This window comes from Struthio camelus, chromosome 5 (assembly GCF_040807025.1).
Source record: "Struthio camelus isolate bStrCam1 chromosome 5, bStrCam1.hap1, whole genome shotgun sequence".
NCBI classification, from domain to species: domain Eukaryota; kingdom Metazoa; phylum Chordata; class Aves; order Struthioniformes; family Struthionidae; genus Struthio; species Struthio camelus.
In genome coordinates, this window is record NC_090946.1 from 56,525,333 (window position 1) to 56,540,299 (window position 14,967).

Below are 14,967 nucleotides of genomic sequence, written 5' to 3' on the forward strand. Positions count from 1 at the left end.
AGGGAGAGAGACAGGCAAAGCCTTTGTCACTATCATAATTGTAAGGCTTGATAGATCATTAAGAACTAGCATTGGGAAAGGAAACTGTAAAGAACAGATTCCCAGTGACCTGGGAGCAGGCAGTTAGTTTCTCTCCTCAGAAATTATATCTCTCTCCTTATATCTCCTGAGGTACGAGACTTCGTATTAGTCACCTTTTGTTCTGCTCCAGGGAAGAATATAGGCCCTTTTATCGAGCAAGACAGCATCCTACATAGCCTGTGTCACTTCTTTTTTAGGTCACTTTTCTGAGCTCTACAGAAGCTTGGTTTCTGAAAATGCCATGTAATGAGAAAGTGCCACAGGATATTCCATCCATATGCTAAGGTCTGAGGTTTCTAGAGAACAGGAGTTCAAGAATGACATGAGTCTGGAGGTGTGGATGATTTTTAGATGCTGCTGAAGTGATTTGGGGCTCCAGCTTTAAATATTCTGATATATCATTGTTTTCATCTGGAGTTACTAGTCCCTGACACTTCCAAATATCAAATCCTAAAGGTCTCTATTCGGAGAGTGAAAATGAAGGGCCTCTTTGGAATGAGTTTTCTTTGCCTCTTGATTCCCCTAGCTGTAAGATGTGAATAGTGCTACTCATACATTTTTGGAAAATACATTGATTTAAGTTTTCTTTATTAGATTCTGCTACATGTTAAGTGGGAGAGGCCTAAATATATCACAGTAGCTATTGTATTGCAGCAGTCCTTCTGAAATGCAAGTACAGAACTGCCTTTTCCAGACAAGTAATATACTGTGAGTGCCCCATTAATATATTTAACGTTTAATGACCAACTGTTTCTCCTGCTTCCTCTAAATTACTGTGAAGTTACTATTCCAAGGAGAAAAGTAGCTTTTTATTCTGGAGAAGACTGTGGCATTCATTGCTTTGAGTGAGAATGTAATCTCAAATAGTTCATAATATTTCCTCTGCTAAAAGGCAGCAAGTATTTGGAACCCTTTGAAATAGGGATAATGCTGTAAGACAGAAAAAGAGTATCTGCTTTCTACGTAAGTGAGTCCAGTTATTGTATTAGTTCAGGTATGGGGATTTCTTTCGGTGCCATCAACAAATATATAGAGAACTTAATTGCAGAAATGTTGCGGTGTTCCTTCTTTCTGTTTGCAAAAGCACAGCTCTTTATGATGAGGGAGGGGGGAAACTGATTTAGCAAAGGAGGTGTTGAGCCTGCCAAAGTTGATGGAGGTGAATGTGGATAGCCATTTAGCATGGAACAGCTAGATGGGAACAGAGAAGCATGTAAAATGAGTAGACTGCTGCAAATTTATGCTTGCGAAAACAGAACAGGTAAGTTGTGAGTTTAGAGAGTATGAGTTTGCAGACTTAAGTAAAAATGTGCCTTTAAAAAAACCAAAAAGGTGTTGGTATAGTGAAATTTATTTTAAAGATTATTCTGGAGGCAGGTTACAAAATGTAGAACACATAATTTTTACTCAGCTGTTGCTTCAATAATTAACTTTAATGCTGTTGACATTATTTGTGGATTGAATGCCAGCAATTTAGACAATAGATAGTATCAGGTGCTAATAGATCAAACATAATTACTCTAGATGAAATAATTTTACACAGTTTAACAAAATTGTTTCAATTATTTATTCACTGTAAAGCAAACTTTAACTAAAGGTGAACATACTAAGCTTTCTCCTCTAGGGGCATTATATGCATTTCTGTGACATATTTTTTCTTCATAGCAACCTTTCCTCTATAGCAGCTTCTAGTGCAAGTTATTACAATTCTTTTTGCATAAGTTAGGTCATATGAAGTTCAGCTGTAGGTGGGGCCACTGTAGTAGATTGGGGGACAGTCTTAATAGATCCGTTTCATTAATTAAGTAAGTCATGCATTTTTTTATTAACAAAACCTGTATGTCAGGTTTAGCCAGCTGGGAGCCATTCTCATGGTTGTTATCTTTGTCAGAAGGAATATTGTGAAAATAAGGAATTACTGTACATGCTTTAACTCCTGATTAAACAGAGGAATGACATCCGTTCACCACTGTCCATGAAACAATAACTTAGGGGCATATCATAAGCTAGATTCGTAGAGTATGATCTGTACGTATCTCAGTAAGGAAACTCTGTACATCACATTCAAAATTTACCCCGAAGGGTTTGTGTCATACCTGTCTCATGGTTATTGAGGTAAGGGAGGTTAAGGCCAACATTTCACGTATCTAGCTTACTTATTTCTTGTTTTTACTCACAATGATTTTTTTTTTATTTATAAAGCAATATTTTCTGGTATTATTTCTTTTCTGGAGTTCCATTCTCAGAGTTCAGGAGGAAGGAGCAAGATTTCCAGAAAGTATTTAATTGTATTAGATACAGAGAAGAACAGCGTAACAGCACCATCAGTAGATAACTACAGCCTTTAGTTTCTTGATACAAATAAATTCAAGTCATTCTTTAGTAGGCTGAGAAACTTTCTCCTCGTTCTCAACAGGAAATGTGCGAATGATGTCCACTGTCATTAAAGACTGAAATGAGGGGGAGCTTTCACCAAGGAGGAAGGGGAAGTGCCATGGATTTGTCCTTTCCACAAAAGAGTGGCTCATCTAACATCAAATTCTGATGCTTTAATAATAATCTGTAACAGGGGTAATACAGAGGCTGAAGTACTTATTTTTGCCTTTAGCTCCTCTTCCTTACTATCTTTATCCAAAAGAGTCATATGTCAGCTTATTATACTTCTTCAGCCTCAATTGTGACAGTAGATTGAGGAGTATCATGATGTAGGAATTCAGTTGTTCTTCTTGAACAATGTTACTGCTCCTCTCAGAGGAAATAAAAATATTGGTTGAACATGTACATGTATAGCAGGTAGTACTCATACTGAATTATTATCTTGTTCTGTCAAAAAAAAAAAAAAAGAATAATTGAACACTTCAGTGTTGGCTAGATTTCACAAGAGCTCCCATATTCATTCAATTTCCTTGTCAGGTTCTGAGAAAATAATTACTTCTTTGGTTCAGTGCAACCAACGCACTTCCTGCTACGGTATTTCACTTTTGCCTACTGCTTCTGGAGAAATGATATGCTGGCAAAAAGAAAAGGGTGCTGGTTTTCATGAGAATTCCTGCATCATTAAGTTAATACTGTTGTTTTCCTCTTCACTCAGGCTACTTTACAGTGCATGACAATATTATTCTTTTACAGATTTGCTTTCAGTAGCCCAATGGTCAGAACTCATGAAGGTAAGGAAGAAAGAGGTGAGAGAAGCCGATTTAAAATGTTTAGGATACAGAATTCAGTTCACCATCCATTCTGAGCTTCTTTCTAACCGTTACACTTTGGAGCTCTCTCTTCTCTGATTTTTCTCCACTACTGTCTGATCTAACCTCTCACTTTTCAAGACACCTGTGAATGATGTGATTCACCTTGCAGACAGTGTGCTATACCCAACTAAGGGTTACTTTCATCTGGGAGGAAGCAAAGAATAGCTTTTTAGGTAACGAAGTGCCTGGGCTAACTAGCAGAACAGAGCAGCAGGAGGCTGCTGTCACTACTTGTGCCTCTTGGTGGCAATGGCTGCTGACACTGGAAGGGGGAGAAAGAAGCTACCTCCATTACAGAAACTATAGTATTCTCTCCATAAGGGTCCCAAACCTGGGTCTGTCTGCTGAGGTCAGTCTTGCTGATATGTGTTGCCAGCACACTCATACTGTGAATTGGCTCTTTTGTATCTTCCCATGAATAATAACTTGCATTGAGGCCTGAACCAAGACTAAGGCCTCAGGTTTCCAGATGCTCTACACAGATGTAATGAGAGGCAATCCTGGGCTCCAAAAGCTTAGAATTTAAAGAAAGAAGAAAAAAAGTGAGGGAAAGGCACTTTACTCCTAGTTTTAGTATGTGAGGCTGAGGTTTGCATGTTGTGACATGCTCGGTACCACACAGAAGAAGTGAGACAGAACAGGGAATTTAAGACAGCATTCTGATCCCCTCTCCATTAAATCATTCACCCAGCATGTGCCCTTGTTTTGTACTAGGGAGAATGGCCCAGACAAGTCTGCCCAGTTGCTTCAGTAAGCATTGGTACAATGGGGAAGCAGACTTCCCCTGTATTAAATTTCCCAGGCGTTCCCTCTATCATTTAAGCCATCATTTTAACGGTGTTGTTTCATAGCTCTTAACTGTCCAAGGAGCTGTATGATTTATATGAATAAGGGTTTGGCAACAGCAACTAGGTAAGACATGGCTTATTGAGTAGCTCTGCATTGCAATTGTGTCATTTACTTGGCTTTAAGGAGGTGACTTGCAAAAGTTATATGTGCGTAGTAGTCCCAGAACCAACTGCATTTTTGTATAGAAGGAACCATGATAACTTTAAAGTAGACATTACAGACATCTGTACCAATCTGGAGAAGGGCACTTAAACTGCAGCACATGCAGCCGTGGTGACTCACCAATCATTTCAAAGTGGTACATGTTGGCACACTTACCTAGAATTCAGCAATATATCTCACTTCTTGGCCCACAGGACACCTGGTTTGGCTATAGTCAGAGTTGCTTAATGTCTTTCAGTAACACCTCTGACAAAAATCAGATAAAAATGTTCAAATACCCTCTGTTTTATTTTCCAGGGATGGGGAGAAGTATTCTCAAAAAAGGTATATTTTAATTTAAAAGAACTATCATTCAAAGATTTTTAACCATCTGAATCACTACGCAAAAAAGGAATGATAAGACAGCAGAGCACTATGTGACTCTCCTTCGCAGGTCAGTTACACTGAGGGTTTCTAGCTTAGGGCTTTTCAGTTCATCTATGAGATCATCCTTCTCTCAAATTCCATATGTATTTGGTTATTCCATCTTTGAAACACATTTCCATTCTTTGTAATTCTTTTAATTGCCTTCTCCTGGAGAGACTCTTCTCTTCCATCCACTCAGCTGGATATTCCTGGCTGTGCTGGAAGGCAGGGCTGGCTTCCAGCCCAGTGTTCAAGACAGATTCATCGCTTTCTTCTCTTGTTCAGTGGGGGATTTAAGCCAGGCAATCACAATAGCAAATCAGGACAGCCATAAAATTCATGATCATGTCTGATTTATAAAGATAACATTCTATTAAATACAAGATATTTTCTGAGGTTATTAGCAACAAGTTTTATTCAGCTGGTCATCGTATCTGGATGATGCCATATGCTTTATTGCTTGATTGATTTGTGTGCCTTTATCATTTTTATTAATGTTGTGTTCATCAGAGACAATTACTGTTGATTTGGAAACTCCTGGCTGTCCTGGAATCTTTATTTTGGAAATCTACTGAGTGGCATCAAGAGCACTGAAGAGGTCATTTAAACACTGGGAAAAAATAATGCTTATACTTCTGGGAGAACATTTACGGTTACTCACATTTTGGAAACTGAAACACTATCAATGCTTTATTCCCAGATTATTTTCCAAGAAAAAGCTTGAATCCATTGATGAATTGATTTCTTCAAAATACATAGGCTCATCCTGAAGTTCATGCAGAGAATGGTGGAAGACTGTTTTGGGGGAAGAGCTTAGGAGACTCCTACATCCTCAGTTCTTTTCAATTAGCACAGGGGCATGGAATAAGCCTATGTAGTCTCCTAGGAGGTGTTTGGATCCTACCTGGCCATAGCAGGGAGGTCCATGGAGTAGGTGTTCCAGGATCGGGATAAAAGCGTTTGTTTAGAGATCAAGACAAACTGCTTTGCACAGAAAAATAGAAAATGGAAAACCACTTAATGAAATTAATTAGCTGAGAAGATACCTACTTTAGGATGGGAGTGTTCACAGTAGTGAAAAGTAAAGTCTCTGGGCCTTACTATAGCTATTTAAAAAGGTTGTTTTCTTCCTCAGAGAAAAGAAGCTAAAAATCCTGGGCCATCTTGATGTGAGTGAGAGCTAGGAATTTTACAGAAACTGAAGCAGTGTAAGAAAATCTCAAATGTGCACTTGTATAACAGGTTTTGAGCGAGTCTGGCACAGTAATTACTACTATCCCATAAAGGGCTGGGTTCCTTGATGTGTATTTCTGGCTGGCATTTTATCAAGGAAATGAATTTTGCTTTCTCTTTATTTTCTGGCATATGGAGTGAAACTGCATTTTCTCTGTCCTTGATTTAAAAGCATTAGATTATTAATTTAAGTGCTTTTGCATATGACTAGAATTGTGACTGAACAAATTATTTATGCAGAGAGAGGCAAGATAAAGTTTCTTTCAAGAGTTCTTAAACGTATCAGATTGATAACAGTCAAAACACCTTTACTGCCATTAAATATTTACCAAGACTTGGCTTTTGGAAGAGGGGCAGTTTAGTGCAGTGTGTTTGGCTCCATGCAATGCTATTGATTAGCTATCAGAAGGACATAGTTAATGGGTAACTTGAGGTATTACAGAGCACTCCACATTCTTGTCAAGTCTTTTCTCTGAAGATGACCTAAAATAAAGTCAGTTACAACTGGCGTTCACCCTGCCACAGATTGCACAAGCTCACCTACGGTATGAACAAAAGGTTCAGAAGAATCAGTTGACCAGTGCTTAAGCAATCCTTTCTAGTGGTTGTTGTCATCACTGCTGGACTTTAGAACTGAACGTGTTTACATTTAATTAGAAAGAACACACAGTTTACATCGCACAGTAGCTATCAGTATCGAATCAAAATTGATTTCCGCTCTCTTTCTTAAATTACTATTTCCTTCAAACTAATTAAAAAAAGGCACATAACAAAATGACTCATATAAATTTTAAAGCAAAGCAAACAGTATTCCTTGGAGACAAAAATAAAAGTCAATAGAACACAGTCATTACGTTGAACTTGTTTTCAGGTGATTCTGATGCCTGTGTTATGATAGACATCAGTGCTATCAGATTTATATATATGTATATAGATGTATATATGAAGTATCACTTTTCACTGAGTAGATACCTCACTGACTACTTCAGTTTTCAGTTTCAGGATTCTTATTTCTTTTGTCTGAATTGTTGCAGTTTATCTGGTACAACAGATGATTCACTAGTATATACACAGTAGATTTTGCAGGAGGATTTTGTTCATTTCCAAAAAAAAAGTTTGCTTGTAGGTCACTTGTAAAATGGCAGTCAGAGGCCATTATCATTTCCAGTGAGAAGCTATAAAAGGAAGCTAAAGGCACAAACCAAATTAGCCTTAACTTCATGCATAATTTCAAACAAAGAGTGGCACTAGTTATGCAGGCAAATATAAAGCCAAACTAAAGTGACAGGACATTATATTTAAGGGTCCTACCACAAATTCCTGTCTCGAATGTGCATGTTCTTTGTCATCAGGAAAGATTTCTGTGGTTGGCATTTTGGAGCCTACAGGTTCAAACCAGCAATTTGCTGAGCACTGTCAAGTCCGGTGAAGCCAGTGGGAACTGAAGGTGTTGCAGTCCAGACCAGGTCAGTATCAGATGCGTGGGTCTATAGGATTTGGTCCCGCAAAGCCTACTCAGAAGGCCCAGTATTCATCTGTGCCGTAATGCCGTAGTCTCCATATAAGAGATAATGTCCAAAATCAGGCTCTTGGAAAGGTTTATCAAAAAAGGAAAAAGGTAATCCATAAAGCATCTCTTTTCCACCTGTTTTAGTTGGTGTATCAACAGCTATATTATTTTAGTGCACAGCAAGAGCTACTTCTTTTTTATTTATGTTTAGGTATTTGGAAAAATATGCACTATTTTTAAAACCAACATTGTCAAAAACATTTTTAATGTATAAAAAATAAACCACTTTGACCTTTAGGACAAGATCCTCAGTCTCTATTACAGCTAGTTTTTGCTTCTGCAAATCCCTGACATAGGTGGTTTCCCTGCTGGCCCAGAGCCAGAATCAGTGCCTTTACACCACCTCCTCACACACCCCTCCAGTGATCCATGTCAATGGAGTGGCCTCCAGCAGCCAACAGAGAGGCTCAGGGGCTGCCAGTCAGCTCAGGAACGGAGAAGGCGGAACAAAGTCTTGTCTTTGAGCCACTGATGCCCCTCCTCTGCCCTGTCTCGCTCAGCTGAACTAAGACCTATTCTGTTGCAGCTATAGTGTTAGCACTTCCCAGGGAAAATGGTCGGGTTTTCTGATATGCTGTAAAACATGGAATTGTTGGCACCATCTTAAACATCCTTTATATTCAAATACTGAGGTCACTCTTGATGACTTGATGCCAGTTCTGTCTTCGATTAATAGATAAGGTGGCCTCTGTATTTGCAGTATTACCTAAACAATCTATTACTGTAGGAAATAACTACAATATTGCAAATACTAAGTTAAAGTTATTTTGTTAACTAAAGCCATTGGCAAATATTTAAGGATGGCCAAAGGATATGAATTGGCAATAAAGAGCAGATAAAAGATAGCAAAATTATTTCCTGTAAGTTCTAGGGTGCTAAAGAAAGCACTGTACAAAATACAATTATTTTAAAAATTTCAGATTAATTTTTGCATCATTATAAGCAAGGCTTCAAAGATAGTTGAATGTGAATACTTAGGTTAAAATATGCTAATATTGTCAAAGCATGACAGGAACATTTTACTGCAAGCTTAGTTTTATGAATAGCATATAGTCTAATAAAAGTATGAAGAGCATCCACAATAGTTAGTGTTATATTGAAGAGAAAACAGCCTCCTAATTTGTGGAAGATAATGAGAGCCTATGAATATGTGTACATTGCAGTTAACACAGCTCCGTTGTGGAACCATAAAGATGTACGATTAATGTTAACCTGTATCAAGTAATATTCAGGATTAAAGTATAAGATCTATAGTAGTCTGTACTGTAAACTCAGATACAGTATAGCTAAGAGTTGATGTACGTGTGAAAAAAGCTATGTTAAGTTGTCATCTGCCACACTAGTAATTAATCAATCAGAGACTATGGAGGGCCCAGGTTTTGGATGCTACTGTGAGAGAGCATCATGTGCTCAGGAAATTCAGGAACATATCTCAGCCTCAAGTGATTAACTGTGGTTTTGTGCTTCCAGCCAAAGAGGATAGCAGTACAGCTGCAAAAATCTCCAAAAATCTTCCTTCTACTTATCAGCATCATGTATGTTTTGCTTGGATTCTATTTCAATCAAACTTTATTCATCCGTACTCTATTTTTTGGGGGTTCTGGACCATTTGCTGATATGGCGAATGTGAGGAATGATAACTGGTGCTGGGGGTCATGTATATACTGTTGTCATGCGAGTCTGTGCTATCTGAAAAATGTGCTCAGTGGCTGCATGAACTGAACTGCATACATTTGATTACTGTGCAATGCCGTAAGTGAAAGGTTTGTAATGGAGATATGGTTTCCAATTATTTCTTGTGGAGAGCATGCATGTCTCAGCGGTTTTTCAACCTCAGGAAAAGCTTAAATGATTACATCACATGCCCCAGGTTCTTACTACCTTTCTAAGGTTAGTCCCGGGAATGGTGTGGGTGCTGTGGTGGTCCTGGAGAATGAAAATGAGGCCTAAAAGAGAATGTTTGTTGCCTGGTGTCATCAGAAAACTGTCTGGTTTTAGTTCTGGCCTGGATTCAAATTGTGCTGCATCTATGTGTTTTAACAGTGACAAATATACTTTTCAGTAGTGGAGCTCAGACCACCTTGCAAAGGTCAGTAGTGTGATTGTTCTCATTTTCAAGATGAGAAAACTGAGGCCTAAAGAGGCAATATGTGTTTGGAATGGCCTTTAATCTGAATTTGTTGAAGAGTGGAAGTTCTAAGATGTAGGATAGTCCATTCAAATTCACTCTGTAAATAATACTGAGCCTGCGCTTGAATCATACGGTGTCCAAACTGTTTGGACACTTACACAGGTTGCAGGTTTTCTCCAGATCATGTCGTGGGAGGAGGCTAGAACTCATCTGTTGCTCACTGTGGATCCAAATTCAAATGTAACTGAATTTGGATGGTATGGACATGCACAAGGGCATTCATGATCAGCTCTAATCTGTCAACCTGTTATCCTATAAAATCACCATCCAACGCAGAGAAGACAAATCAGTAGTGGGCTCTGTCCTACAAGTGCTCCTTGAGCCTGATGAAAGAGTATAAAACACAGAGGATGCCTAGGCTAGAATAAATGGATTCACCACATATGAGATAGAGACACTCTGTGATGGACCATAAGAATGCACAGAATATAGGCTGCATTATGCATGATGTGCATTAATGTTATAGTGTTGTACAGGGTCTGTGGCCTCTGCTCTATAGAGGAGTCTAACACAGCTGCTGCCTTCTGGTTGCATTAGTGAGTGATGTTTGGGTGGTTGATGTGACCTTAATGCTTGTAATTGCAGAGGAAAGCACATAATCACAGGCTAGTAAAATATTTGTCTATGGTAGGGTATTGCCATCTAGTTGCCTGTCTAACAGCTGTCAAATGCACTCACATGTGACGCAGATTCAACCATTCTATATGCTGTGCTGTGTAGCAAAACCAGTTTAGTGCCAAAGTCCTTGTAGATCATATGGGCTTTTTTTTTTAATATTGGCTCATTGCAGTGTCTGCTAAGAGCAGCTCTGAGGCCCTATTTCCAAGTCATCAATGGCCTAGCTGAGTACTCAGCAACATGAAGGGACCCTCTTCAAAACCATCCTGGGTGCAGGTTGAAGTCTGAGGGATCTCAGAAACTTGAGTATCAGCCACACTTCTGGTGAAAACTACTCCAAACCTACATGCCTTTGGAAACATTGAATATAATGTTTGTCACTAGGTTTGCTGCGGGGAAGGGCAGGAATGTTTGTTTTTTACTGTTTTTTTTCTTTATGTCTTTAGATGGAACATTTCTCTATGCTGTTCGGTAATTGCTTTAGGTGGAAAATCATTTGCCACCTTGAGCAGAAGTGTGCTTGGCAAGGAAAGAAGTGTTATAAGAGCAGCACTTCATAGAGTTGATTTTCAGCCAAAGTCAAGTCCCTTGGGAAAAAGTTATAACTGGTGAAATTTTTAGCGGACTTGAAGCCGCTCTGACTTTGGGGAGTGAAGAAACCTCTTGCTATCTGTCTGGTCAGGAGTTACATAAGTCACATAATCACATATGACTTTTTCTTCTCCTGCCTGGGCACACTTTGGGTGGGCCCATTAATTGAGGCTATCAGATCCAGGCTCTAGCAGGAAAGGGTTAGGCCTGCATTGCCATAGAAAGCCGAAAGGCTTGCTGTTTCTATGAACCGTTCTTCAGGCCTGGGACTCCCATTTATTTTTGGTTTATAGCATCAATATTTTTTGGAGAAATAATTTGCTGGACATTAACAAAGGAATTTCAAATTAATAAATATGAAAAGGAACTAAATAAAAGCATTTTACCAAAACATATATTGGCAGGAATCTTGGAATTGCACATTTTTGAAGAAAAAAAAAAGTGTTAAAAATGTATCAACCACAGTGCCTTTACACTGGCTTACAAAATGATACATATCAGAATCTACTGATCACTCAAATGTGATCTTTTTTGAGAGAAAGCATGTAATGGTAGTATTGCATGCAGTATTGTTCTGGGCCAGTACTTTCTGAAGAAGACGAGTCATAGTCACACAGGACCAATATTTTAGAGTCTAAATAAATGACTATATTTTTCATACCTTCTGGAGAAAAATACTGAGGTGCTGTGTTAGGCAATGAACAAGCTGGAATATTTGGATTCTCAATTTTTTTGAAAATCAGGGACCCATATATCCCCTGAAGGGTTTAACTTCTGAGCAATTTTTTTTTCCTTTCAACCTTGTCTCAGGTGTTTGATAAGAGGACATTAGTGGTATTTCAGTATCCTGCTTTCAGCTTTATTTGCGTGTCTTTGTATTTTTCCATGGTGATTGGTGCTTCACCATATAGTGGAACTTTGGTCAGTAAATTTTATGTGCAACTATTAAAATAATTTTATTGTTAATGAGTCTGTTCTATGCATTTTCATATCCCTTTATAAATATTTGTATTTTCAATATGTCTTCATTTCATTGAAAAGGTTCTTTGCATTATTTTCAGACAACCTCAGGCAGCTGATGTAATGACATATCAACACTCTGACCTTTGAGCTTCTAGATTTCTATTAGTTCATCCACATTTTGCTTGTCCGTGTATATTGTATTTTAGTTTGTATATGATTTTCCTCTGTAGCCTGATGGAATGAAGGGTGTTTCCTATACAAAAGGCTTAATAAATTGGAAAGGAAGAAAATATGCTTTTGCACACTAGCACCCATCACTCAGAACGTGCCTAGAGTATTATAATCAGTCTGCACTGCTTCTAGAAAACCACACTTGAAATAATGTTTGATGTTTACATGGTCTTCAGTCACAGAGATGATCACAAGTCATGCTCACCAGCGCAGCAACAGCTTCTGGTGTACATGAAGTTGTATTGAAATAACTTCAATTGTTTGTCTAAACATGCTGCTCACTGTGATACTCTGGTGCCATCACTTTTGTTGTAAATGTCCGCCATGAATTTTTTCTACTACTAATGTTGTTCTCCAGTGATGTAAAATTCACTATAAAATTATGGATGTTAGAGATGGGAAACAGTTACTGCTAATTCCACAGAGTCTGCTAGTGCAGGCTCCTCCCTTAGTAATTATATATTAATGTGATTTCTGCCATTTCACCATAATACCTCAAGCATTTGGCTATTTAGTAATTTGTTGAGAAATAATTCCACACACTAATAGGCTTTCGGGGGGATTTTTTTCCTGATGCTCAATCTTTTTTCACCCTTTTTACAATTTCTTCTCATTACTTATGGTTGTTGTTTAACCTGTTGGTCTAACATCCTTCTTTTTACACATCTTCCATAGTTACTGTTAGCTGATCCAGACATATTTATTTCTCTTATTCTTATAAATCTATTCCTTTAGGTCCCTATTCCATTTCATTTCTAATTTCTGATCTCCCTTTGATTTGTCCAGAGCTTTCTGGCAGTCGAGTACCAGGCACCCAGCACTGTATTCTAATTTGTACAACTGTATTCATTGTTTATACCCTGCAAGATTTTTAGTTTCATGGTTTATGATTTGATATCTCCATGAGTATACCTCAAAATCATCTATAAAACTGAATCCATTGAGTATACATCTTTGGCACTTCTGTGTGAAGTAGCAGGTACATGTGTCTGACTTGTTGCCTGAGTGAATCCAAAAGAGTGGATTATAAATGTCTTTGCAATAAATTATGGTTATTATGGTGAAGGACACTATTGATATTGAAATGCCCAGGGATAAAACTTGGATGCTGGCAGGTAACCTATATGTATCTACTGTGAAGAGGCTATTAAAGACACAGTATTCTAGTATAGGTATTACTAGCTTATTTAAACCAGCATCAAGAAATATTTCAGTTGAATATTTCAGAATATTGACTGAGGGCCTTTAGAATTGATTAGCATGTGCAGATCATTTGTATTTCTAAAAAAATCCAGCTAATGTAATTATTTTGTTCTAGTACATTGCAGCATTTTTATTCCTGTCATTGTATTGAAAAATATGCTATTTTGCAAGTAAACCCTTTGTACTGGTGAATCTGCTTGCTAAAAGTGCTGTGTAACACAAGGTAATAACACCTCAGTAACTCACACTGATTAATTCAACTTTATGTAAATCACAATACCAACTTTTTGCTACATCTTATAGGAAAGCAATGCTTAAATTGGGTATTGATAGTATAGGGAAGATGTTGCAATTGAAAAGTACTGCTTTTTAAGTTTTCATTTAGTAACACTTGTTTTGATTTTTTTTTTATTCTAATAGCTCTTATACGCTTTTAGAAGACCCGTGTGGAAATAGTATGTTCTTTTTGTTTTCTGTCACCTTGGAAATAAAACATATTCTGGTATTAGCGCATATGCATCCATGTATCATCATATTAAAAGTACTAATTGACCTGAGTGTAGTACTCTTGCAGCTCAGCATTAAGCTGAGAGTTAATAAAAGGTATGATTTTATTTTTCCAGCTTACACAAATCCTTATCTCAAGGAATGAGTCTGAAGGATCAGCATAACTGTACTTTTAGTACCTCTGAAAGTGGACTGAAGAGCAGGGATGATGTTGTGACCCTTCTGTATGGCCAAGTTGAAGAACTGGCAGCCCAACTGCAGCGAGCACAGTCAGAGCAAAAGGACACAGAACTGAAGCTCCAGAAGGCCTTGGAGGCTTCACGGGAGGCCAATGAAAAAGTTCAGAAGTAAGTCACTTGCCTTTTTCCAAGAAAAATTGCAGTTGAAAACTAAATGAAACATCATTTCTTCTGGTATTTTGTCTGTGATTGAATGCATGGTTGTGCTCAGAAAGGTTCCTTTAAAACAATTCCCACTTTGTCAACAGTTCAACTTCTTACTTAATTGTGAATTTGACTGCTTAAACAGTTATATGGTGTTGTGCAAGTCAGTGTGCTTTCTAGAGGTGCAAGGCACAGTGAAAGTGTTTCCATCTCCCAGGAATGGTTTTCACTGTCTTCTTACCCATGGCAATCCTATGGCAACACAGTATTGGCCTTTATAATTGCGTGGTAGAATATTATTAAGGTTCTCATATATTATTTTTGTCTGATAGGTATCTCTCTCACGCTGTTCTAAATGCTGGTAAGGTTGTGTAGGGCCATCTTCAAAATCTCTCTAAAATCAGTAGGAAGTCTCGAAATCAGTGAACATGGTCTGTACTGTTTCCCATCATAAGACTCCCTATTAAAAGGCTATTAAACGTCAAAACTTTCTGAAGTCCTTATTGTCATGACTGTTATTACTAGCATATGAACTTTTGAAATTCTGCTTGCTGGGACATAGGCAACTGTGTAGGCCTTGCCTTTTCATAGACTGGCACTTCTCCTATATGCATTACATGCATCAGCTGCAAAATACCCCTTTCAAACTCTTCCAAGATTGTCGATACTTAACTGGGCAAAATGTTCCCATCATTCCATATTTCTCTTTAAACTTTATATCTGCAGTTAATT

General features: G+C 38.0%; 1 protein-coding gene across 26 annotated transcripts in view; it reads left to right on the plus strand.

Annotated features, from left to right (window-relative positions):
• MIPOL1 (mirror-image polydactyly 1) overlaps positions 1 to 14,967 on the plus strand; it is a 210,869-nt gene that overhangs the window by 172,532 nt on the left and 23,370 nt on the right. For all 26 annotated transcript variants that reach the window (XM_068946476.1, XM_068946486.1, XM_068946495.1 and 23 more), the window contains one exon: positions 13,969 to 14,199. In XM_068946476.1, coding sequence (XP_068802577.1) covers positions 13,969 to 14,199 — 231 coding nt within the window. The remainder of the gene's footprint in view (positions 1 to 13,968; positions 14,200 to 14,967) is intronic.